The sequence below is a fragment of the Acanthopagrus latus genome, chromosome 5 (genome assembly GCF_904848185.1).
Source record: "Acanthopagrus latus isolate v.2019 chromosome 5, fAcaLat1.1, whole genome shotgun sequence".
NCBI lineage: Eukaryota > Metazoa > Chordata > Actinopteri > Spariformes > Sparidae > Acanthopagrus > Acanthopagrus latus.
The window spans coordinates 29607303-29618041 of record NC_051043.1 but is presented as its reverse complement, the minus strand read 5'-3'; the positions used below and the strand labels follow the sequence as shown (position 1 = coordinate 29618041).

Here is a 10739-nt window from a genome sequence, read left to right as displayed (position 1 = left end):
CTTTTCATGACTGAAAAACACAGGCTGCACCCGTCGCCTCCACCCATGGGGGTGGAAATGAGCCGCTAATGACTGTTGTAAAGTCCAGCGGGAGGAGGAAGGGAGGACGGGGGAGCTTCTCTGGCTCTGGTGTGGATTTAATTCAGTGTGATTCATTATCTCAGAGGCTTCTTGAACCTCAGACTTCCTCAGCTGGATGTTTCTCAGAGTTCATTCACTCCCTTTAATGAGGAGTGAGCCTGAGAAGGTCAAATATATAGATACAGATATGAGGAGATCTTTGCTCCCAGGAGACAGTTTGGTTTAAATTAAACCCAGAAAACATAAATTAATTGTCATAAAATAGAAAAATAAAATCCTGGTGTGAGCTTCAGCAGCAGAACATCGATGAGGATCACACACAACAAAACATGAGTGATTTATCAGCTCATCCTGCAGAATGAACTCAGATATCTGTCAGCGCACAACAGATCAAAATAAAGATCATAACATGCATTTTAAGTTGCAGGAACAATTGGAGGTTAAATTCTGACTTAAAGATGCAGAAACGGTGAGAACAACATCAGCTGATGGGTCCAGATCACTGAGTCTCCTCCAACATACCAGCCGTTTTCTGGAGGGGAGAAAAATATATAATCTGGTCGGATTATCAGACTAAACTGGTTGGTTAAACTTGGATGAAACAAACAGTCAGCGGCTGCATCAGAGGGAGAATCACAGAGAGAGTGAATCACAGAGAGTTTATGCTGCAAAATATGACATTACAGAATACAATTACAGCTTCTTCGTGATGACTGAGCGGATCTGTTTCATGAGGTCGTCTGATTCTGGAGTCAGATAGAATCAGTGTGGGATTTTTGGGTGAACTGTCCCTTTAAAATGTGCTGTGGTTTGAAGACAAAGTGCTGCTCTGAGTCCACATCTCATCCGCAGGTGATTTCTTTGTTCTATATTGACTTTTACTGCAGAGGACCTCCTCCTCTCTAACAAAAAAAAAAATGAAAGTGAGCACTTAGTAAAAATCCCCTGACACACTCATCCACAGCTCCCCTGGGTTTAATCTGCATAGCTCTACATCAATGGCTGGTTTGGGCCTTCTTTAACTGCTCTGATAACGGCGGCGTTAAGAGCAGCCGTTCGACCCGAACTCAGGAGCCTTTAAGTGGGCGACACATGTCTCAAGTGTCCCACAGGGTGATTCTGTAGCCGCAGAATGAAAAAGAGAAAAGAGGGGAGAGCAACATAAAGCAGCAGATTGTTGATCCTGGACGTCCAGAGCTGGTGTCAGCAGACTGGGGGCGGCACAGCGGTGTGAAACAAAGAGGAGGTGACAGATGTAGATGAAACAGCCTGGAAGAGGAAAGCAGCAGTCAGGCCTTCATAAAGCTGGTGGGAGTGAAGGGACAAATGGAGAGGAACTGCAGGAGACTGAAGTTCAAACATGCTCAACATCTTCAGGTTTGAACTTTCCTGCAATGCACCAAAAACTGAAGCAGATTCCTTCCATGTGAATAAAACAATAAACCTGATTCTGAGATGTTTCCAACACTTTTACAAAACTGTGTTGAAAAAAATGCATCAACAAGTTCTCGACCTGAAGTTCAGCCACAGGAAGAACGTCAAGAGTCACACGGAGAAAACCGTCTGAGCTCAACGAGATCGTAAAATGTTTGCTGAAAACATGAGATCAATCATCTTATTTCAAACATTATCTATTAGTTTCTGTCTTTGAATTTTTAAATTTGATAATAGATGAGTCTCATGTGTACGGAAGCCCGGAGGGACAAGAGAGGAAATTTTTTTAAGATTGAAATGAATATTTTCTCTCCTGTGTTAAATGTTCCTGCTTGATTGGACACAAGATGCTCATGTTCAGTAAAACTCAGCTGGAAGAAAAGGAGGAAGTCTGATGTGTGACAGGAGGTCGTGGCTCCCTTCAGCCCCCTGTGGTCAAAATGAGTATTACAAAAACAAACACAAATTTTGTTTTCCTTCTGCTGAAACTTTCTCGATTATTATTTTACCTGGTTCCGCAGATTAAAAAAATTTCCCAATTATTTTATTTTGTTTTCACAGCTTGAAAAAAAATGTCTCCCAATTATTACATTTTACATTTTTCCAGGTAAAAAAATCTCCTGATAATTCCATTTTACTCATTCTAAAATTTAAAAAATGTATGTAAAAAAATTCTCCCAATTATTTTATTTGATCTGTTTTATCTCTGATAATTCTATTTTTCCTGTTTTCAAAGATAAAACAAACAAAAAAAAGAATTCTCCAGATTACTCTATTTTACATGTTTTCAAAGATTGAAAAAAAGAAGAAGATTAAATTTGTCCTTCAGGGCTTCCATAGAATCAGGTTCAGCGGTAGGTTTAAAGATTTAGGCAATAAAGGCCTCAAACATTTAAGTTCACAGATAAATACAGCAGTGTGACCTCGGCGTCCTCAGTGGGACCAACAAACAGACATGACAGAAGAATGATATTACTATATTTATTAAATTTCAAAACTTATCTCATGAACTGGAGACTAAATTTGCATATCTTATGGTAACAGTGTGTTCAACTACAGTGCAAGACACAAATCTCATTATATGAACCAGAAAAGCACATTTTAAACCTCGACTTCAACCACAGAGAAAATAAAAAAGGACACACAGGAGAGTGGGTGTCGTTAAACGTCTTAAATGTTTCTACTGAGCAGCAGAACAATGAACGCAGGCGACAAGCAGAAGCAGGAAGAAAGGCTCAGAAATCCTCCGTCACTACTCTCATTATTCTCTTTGGATCAAGCCGTGGAATAATTTATATAATAACAAAGATCGATGAGAAAAGAACACAAAGAACGAGAACTACGGTTTGAGTTTCACCACATGAATATCAGGAGCTTCTGTCTACAACCTGCAGAACCAGCGCCTCATCACTTCACATCAGAGGCACAATAACTAAGGCTCACCTCCACCTGGAACATAAAAACACAATCCATGGCAAAAAAAAGCTCAGGATGGTTCCACAAAAACAAGGCACGACCTTCAAACCGAACAAGGACATGACGCTGGGGTGGAGAACTTAAACTATAAGTAAAAAGTCAACGATGTGCGTTAATTCTAAGAAAGTGAACAATTTAGCAGAGAACTCTCCACATTACAGTGTTATTGCATAGCCAGGACTCGTCACCTTTCTGTTGCAGGAGCAGCTACAGTGACAGGAAATAATGATGAGGGAGTGTTGAGAAACAGTAGCGTTAGCATGTGAGCAGGCAGCGATTCATGGAAGAAGAGAGATTATCTACAGCTCTGACCAGAACTCGTGTTATCATCCAATCCTGGGGTGGACCACTCTGAGTCCATCAGTCCAGACATGTCTTTCACACACAAAAAAGAAAAAACTTGATTCAGATTATTTGCCGAATTTACAAGAAGACCCAGATAATTAAGAATTTGTCAGAGATAGTGATTAACAAAGTTGATAAAGTTCCTACAAACTCAACAACTCACTAAACTGAGCGATTTTTTAAGGGAGTCTGGTGACTTTCTCCAGAGGCATCACGGAGGTACCAGTAATTTTATAAATCGGAGCCGTTTGGAGCGGGTGTCATTAAACTTCTGATCACAAGTATACAGCTCTACGTCTGTCAGCTCTGACATGATGTTTTTATGAATAAAAGAAAGAATTCACAAAATATGAAGAGACAGCGATTCAGAAAGTTTACAAAGTTTCTCCTCATAAAGCAACTCACAAAACTGAGCGTTTTTTTAAGGGAGAAGTTTCCTATTTTGGTTAATGTTTACTGTATTTGTTTCAGCCAAACATGGCAACATTTACAGTTGTTGTTCACAAACATCTGCCGTGAACATCTGCAGGTGAGGAGAGAGCAGACATGTCATTTACATCACAGTGACACAAAGACCAGATCCATTCTGCCTGTTGTGTCTTCTTCTTCTTCTTCTTCTTCTTCTTCTTCGGTCCCTCAGTGTGCACCACCTCTTCACACCTGCACCTGTAGAGCTGTTCACCTGTGGTCGACCTCTCAGGTCCAATCAGAGCTCAAGATGATATTTTCAAAGTAAGCAGTTCCCGAATGACACTTTGGTTCAGAGGCACTCAAAGTGTTCGCCGTGCAGAAAGAACGCGATGCTTTCATGATAAAACAAAAACAAAAAGGTACCGAATCTCAACATGCTGCGTATGAAAAGTGCTCGTTGGTGTCCGGTGCTCACACATTCAGTTCGGCGAGGCTGCTTCAGTCCTCGCTAGAGTCGTCCGAGTTGTCCATGTCCATCTCTTCCCACGATGCCTTGGTGCGCTGCTCCCAGCTCCGGGCCTCGGCCATCACGGCGAGGGGCATGAGGACGACGCAGGCTGCCAGGCCGGAGACGCGCTCCTTGAAGTCCGTACCGCTCTCCCACTCGTCTGTGTCGCTGTTGTACACGTGGACGTATTTCATCCGGTTGCCTTTGTCGTGAGATCGTCCTCCCAGCACGAAGATGCGACTGTCCAGCACAGCTATGCCTGGTTCCCCGTGTCCAGCGGGGAGGGGGCTCACCAAAGACCACGTGTTGGCTTCAGGGTCGAAACAACCCACCTGAAAAATGATTTAAAAAAGGGATATGAATTACTCTTGTTTCATAAGAGGTGCTGAATGCTGTACAAAGAAATTATACTGTGACTATTCTTTTTGACAACTTATGATACATCATAATGACAAACTGTGATTTGCTCTGAAGCTCGTGGAACGTCACACACTTGTCTCTGAAACCTGTTTGTGTCACACTGGACACCACTGCCAACTTGTGACCGAGTACCTTCAGGACGTCGCTCCGACAACTGCCCTTATCGTTGCTTCCACCGATCACGTAAATGCGCCCGTTAACGGCCGCCATGCCGTGCCACGCCCGCTCCACCGGCCCGTCAGCGCACGCCGTCCAACTATTGGCCGCTGGGTCGAAGCAGTAGGTCTCTCTGAGGTACGCACCCCCTCTGCGCCCAGAGGTGATGTACATCTTCCCATCCAGCACCGTCCCTGCGTGAGCGTAAACCTGGAGGGGAGGTTAAAGGAAAGTCGACGAAAGGTGAACATCTGAAAACTCTGACCAACACACAGGTGAGGAGGTAGCACCATCATGTGGATGGACGCAGTATTACAAGCAGTCTTCTCATCTCACCTCTCTCCTCAGGGGTGAGACAAACTCCCAGGTGTTGGTCTGAGGGTCGTAGCGCTCCACCGAGTCCAGCTCGTTGCTGTAGTCCCGCCCTCCGACGGCATAAATATGGCCGCCCAGCACACACACACAGTGGTCAGCGTGCCGCTTCTGCAGAGACTGTATGGAGCACCAGCTGTTGTGACGCGGATCGTATCTGGAGAAAAAGAATAAAAACAGTTCTGTCATTTCTAAAATTTCATGTTTGTTTTACAGAAAATCTAAAGTTTTGACATTATTTATCTCTTATTCATTAATAGTTTTAATTTCCACAGGCTGCAACATGACATTCAGGGGTTTTATTTCATACCTACTGCGCCTGTTTTTCTCACTGGGATCAGGACATTTTTGAAGCCACAGCTTGTTTTCTTACACACTAGATGATCTCGTCCTGTTCCGTGAGTCCAGATCCTCAGATCAACACACATATTCACAGAAGCCCTGAGAAGCAATTTTTGAAGTCTAAATAGTTTTTCCATTTCTGAAAACACGTGACACTTTTTTTCTAGGATATATTTTTGGTTAAAAATCAAAACTCTTCTGGAGGAACCTCTGGATGCCTCTAGTCCTGTTTAGAACACGAGGTAGTGACGCGTGTCGCCCTCGTGTGGTCAGAGTGAGTATTACACAAACAAACATTTTTCTTTCCACTCAGTTTCACACATGAAGAAACATTTGTCGCGGGGGAAAAATCATTTGGATCCATACACAGTGTTTTCACAGATAAATAACACTTGTAGAGATAAGATTATATTGTCACTGGGGACAGTTGCCCTTCATAGCTTTCGTACATATCTTTTTGGAATTTTAAACAAATCACTGAATGTCGAAATGTCTGAATTCTGGGTGAGTTGTCATGAAACTCTCCTCGTCAGGCTGCATGTCACACATTTAAACCGTTTCCAGCTTTTCAAACATGAGGATTTTGCTGGATCAGCGTAAACTGAATTCCCTCAAGTTTGAACTGTTGGTCAGACAAAGCAAACAATCTCAGAACATGTGAAACTGAAAGTCACATGGTCTTACACGTCAGTTAATATTAGCTTATTGCAAATACGTCTGTATCAGCAAAAGAAAGAACAAGAGATACCACAGATATGTTGGAAGTTGCCACACTTTGTCGAGCAGAGATCGTTTGAAATCATTTTCTGTTTTTTTTCCTCATCTGTCACACTGAATATCTTTGTGGACTGTGGACTTTGCCTGAGGACGTCACCTTCGGCTTTGGGAAACACTTAACATTTTAGTTTTTCTTTTACAGCTGAAATGAACATTTGAGAAAAATAAGCAACAGATTAGTCTTTAAAGAAAATAAGTTGCTGTCTTAAGTTGAACACAGTTTAAAAGTCCAGGTGTGCACTCTGTTACACCGAACAAATGGGATGTGATCTCACCTCCAGCAGCGACTCTCGGCACGAAACCCATTGCTGTTCATGTCTCCTCCGATAAGATAAACAAAGTTGTTGAGCACGGCGATGCCCTGGTTGGACATTCGGGGGGCGTGAGATGCAGTCAGAGTCCTCCACTCCCCCCAGGTCGGGTGGAACACCTGAAATAACTGCTCGCTGTCTGCGAGGGAGTTGGTGCTGAACATCCCTCCAAAACCCAGAATACAGTCGAAGGTGGAGCGAGGCTGGGTGAGAGGAGTCTGCTGGACGGGCTGCCACAGCTCCTGCTCGTGGTACCGCAGGGCGGCGGACACAGAGTCCTTCAGCGGACACTGGTTCAGTCTGCCGTGCAGCCTCTGCAACACCTGTTTCTCCATCAGACAGAAACGGACGGCGTCGAGCATCTTGAGATTGTCCTAAAATGGTTAAAGATTAGTTGAGTGCAATTCAGGCGGATAAAGCTTCAACAAAGTGTGAGTACAACTGATCAGGGAGCTAATGATAAAGAGGCTGTTCACACCTGGTACTGACATGCATCTCCAGTGACATTAATACTGTTATTGGCTCTGACTTTCATGGGGGAAAACTCAAAAGGAAGTCAAATCTTCTTTCATCTTCTTCTTCTTCTTCTCCAGAGGACGTCTGAGTAGACAGTCCTTTAGCGTGTACGTACACACTGTTAACATATGTGATCTATTACTCAGGACGGATGTTAACATCAGGTCTGAACAGGACTCAATGATTCTTCTTGCTCAGTATTTAGTGTGTATGTGATGAAGCAGGAGAGATGAAAATGCAGACACACCTTAGGACTGACCTGCAAGTACACCTGGTCAGTCTCCACCTGCTCTGGACTGAAGTGGTAGTGAAGAGCCGCCTCGTACACCTCGTTCTCGTTGTTCACCTGCAGCTCGTTGCTGCTCAGCGCTCGGAACACTTCCTCCTCGGGGAGCTGTCGGTACACATCGGTTCGAGACAGAGTCTGGATGTTCCTGAGGATGTAGGAGTGGACCCGGGTGTTGAGCTGCTGCAGTCCATAGACGTCGGCGAGATGATGCACCTCTAAGATGTTGCTCTCGTCCAGCCAGGAGAAAAGGAAATCACAGCAGAAGCCCATGACAATCTCAAGCTTTAAAACACAAAAGGACACGAATGAGCTGAAAGAAAACAGAACAATGAACACACGAGCGACGCAGCAAAACAACAACAAGGAGCTCACCTGTACTAGCGTGGCAGCTGTCAGGACTTCCTGCACACACTCCAGATCTAACTCGATCTCCGACGTGTAGATGTAGTCGAGGATCTTTTTCATGGCCATGTAAGAGACGCCATGAATTGGGATTTCCTGTTGTTGCGTCTCCCGAAGACCTCCAGCAAACATTCCCCTGGTGGAGCGACACAGTGTCAAACGGGTCAACTGGTGAATGAGATTTGATACACTGAAGGATATCATGTCTCAATTCTTAAAATGAGCGAGGAGAGATGAGGCACAGCTGGAAAATACAAACCACGGCAGGACTCTACAAATGTTTCTTTGTATTTACAAAGTTGTATTAGTTATTTATGAACGTCACACACAAGATGCCGCTTTTATGAATGACAAAAGTTGTCGTGAACACGGCTCTGCTCATCTGACAGACTGGAGAAAGCAGCAGTAGGCCAGAACAAAACAATCTACAGACAAGTAAACACACGCTGCACAGTGAAGCTAAAACGGGTACACCACAGCTGATCATAAGACAGATACTGATAAGCTGCAGGGGACACACATTTGTTTACACTGGAGTATGCACCGAGTCTTGGCTGTGTCTTGTGACATATTGTATCTAGAGACAGACGCCCTCAATGGTAGGACTGAATGTGCTATTGTGTAAGTAGGAAACACAACCGGTTCTGCAATAACAAGAACTCAAGCCATCTGGCCACAGTCGATAATATCCAAGATACTCCTCCCTGAACACTGAGCTCTGCTCCTTCTACATACAGGATGGGTTTTTACACGACTCATTAATTCATTCATTCAAGCTCTGAGCCATGAGTCTGTAAACAAAACACAAATAAAACATGGATATGTAACAAATGTGTTGCATGATTTTTGGGGACCATGAATAATCACAAAATACAAAGCGTCAATGAGTCATGCATGGGCGGAAAAACAAGTAGCACAGGTTGGATAATTATGACGCTGTGACAAAAACAAAATTAACTACAAGAAAAATGGAGAAACCGGAAGTAAAGCATCCTGCACACCTGCTGGGATTTTTACCTGAAGTAATCGCAGGAGGCTGCCAGAAGTATCCGGTGGGCCTGGATGGGTCGACCCTCCACCAGCAGCACCACATCGTACAGGATGCCACTCTGTCGCAGAGCCAGCAGTCCGTCCAGCAGGCTGCGGAAATGGGCCGAGCTTGTGTAGGTCTGACGGCCCGGACGGCCCGATGATCCAGCACGTCCCCCTACTGGACTCACCTCCCCATCCTCAGCCATGGCAGGACACTGACGTTCAGGCTTCATCACCTCGATCTGTTTTTTTTATTTCATCCTGAGTGTTCACATATTTGTTATTAATGTCAGCAGCAATGGAAGAAGACGAGCAGAGACAGACAGGAAGTGAAGGAATGGGCTGGGCAGCTAGCTTAGAAGCTACAGAAGGTGGTTATGGTTGTCTTGAAATGTCACAGCACAGTCAGTGTAAGTTACACACACCATAGCTTCATCTACACAGCTGATAGAAACAAGTGAAAGTTTATAGTTACATACATTCGTCGAACCGTCGACCCGCTGCAAGCTGCCACCTCGCTGCAAACCCGCCAGCTAATGTTTAGTTAGTTAAACGGTAAATAACAACAACCTCAGCTAGCGAGCTAGCTTACAGCTTGTTCGCCTGCTGGCTCATGAAACGCACTAATGAAAAAAAAAACAACCAGAAAGCAAGATATGTGTAAAGTGAAACAAAACGACAAAGCGAAAGTATCGTCTATGTTCGTCAAACAGAAAGTGTCGGACAGTTCGCTCACCGCCGGTGTAACGAGCCGTTCAGTCAGCTGTGTTTTTTTTTTTTTTTTTTTTTTTTTGACAGGTCAAAACAAGACTGTTTACTTTCTGATGTGGGGCGGTGAGCTCAAACACTATTGGTCGCTGCTGCCGCATTGTCCCGCCCAGTGACTAATAATGATCCAATCAGAGGCGTTTGTCCTAATGCCGTTAAATAAAAGTGTTTTTCTTTCAAAATAAAAGTACGTTTATATTATGCAGGATTTGCCTTGAAATTCTTTTTTTTAAATCGAGATTTTATTTATATTGATGGTTATTCTTAAGTGAAACAAATGTTTGGATGTTGTGACTCTGTCGGTTGAACACAAGAGGGAGCTGTTTCCTGTTAATAACCGCCCTGCTGTGAGGTACACAGCCAATACATTTTTTTTTTTAAAAAATCATGATTATTTTTACTGGGGAAAAAAGAAAACAGTGTGATGTCACCAAATGTAGACTATATCATGTAAAATAACCATTCGAGTCAGTATTTAGTAGATGCACCTTTAGCTGCAGTCACAGCACTGAGTTTGTGTGGAAGGTCTCAATCAGGCTCGCACATCTGGACCCTTGTTGAATCAGGTCAGTCACTCTAAAATGGGTCAGTACTAATGCAGTCACTTATTATATGCATTATAAGTCTTCTGGTGTCATTGTTTGGCCTTCTGAACCAGCTACATTAAAATAATTCATACACATCACTGCATAGATATTTAAAGATTTAGAAACAGCTTAAAGAGGCACTGTGTCATGTTGGAAACTAAATTCAAACTCATACTTTTAGTATTTACGATATTAATGAGATAATAATACAAACTTGTCCCCACAACTGAACAAACAAGCTGTTCTGAGAGGGAAATAAGGTCCCCGGGACACTGAAAGGTGGCAGGGTCCGCCACAAATAACTAAGTAAAACAATATAAATTGTGTTTTCTGTCAATAAGTTGTGAAAACAGAGAGAGTTTGATAATGAAGTTTGTTTTAAAAAACAAAACTCAGTCAGTGAATATATTTCTCTTCTGATTAAAATTCCCTCCTCAAAACTACACAATGCTCCTTTAACCAGAGGGCTTTTACTGGTAAAAGGAGTTCAATTTATCATTTTCTGTCTCCCC

The 10739-nt window shown here is 43.3% G+C and overlaps 1 protein-coding gene across 4 annotated transcripts; it reads right to left on the bottom strand.

The window, feature by feature from the left end:
• Positions 1-2482: 2482 nt before the first annotated feature.
• On the bottom strand, positions 2483-9671 carry klhl22 (kelch-like family member 22). Of its 4 annotated transcripts, XM_037098638.1 has the most exons (9): positions 9609-9671; positions 9352-9495; positions 8858-9133; positions 7811-7976; positions 7397-7720; positions 6598-7007; positions 5168-5360; positions 4808-5041; positions 2483-4587 (listed from the first exon to the last, which is right to left on the bottom strand). In XM_037098638.1, exons 3-9 carry the CDS (start codon positions 9103-9105, stop codon positions 4246-4248), a joined length of 1917 nt encoding a protein of 638 aa, XP_036954533.1. In that variant the 5' UTR covers positions 9106-9133; positions 9352-9495; positions 9609-9671; the 3' UTR covers positions 2483-4245. The 4 variants fall into 4 exon arrangements, with proteins under 4 accessions (XP_036954533.1, XP_036954534.1, XP_036954535.1 ...); XM_037098639.1 differs by lacking the exon at positions 9352-9495; XM_037098640.1 differs by having other exon boundaries at positions 7409-7720; positions 9352-9669.
• Between the last annotated feature and the right edge of the window lie 1068 nt (positions 9672-10739).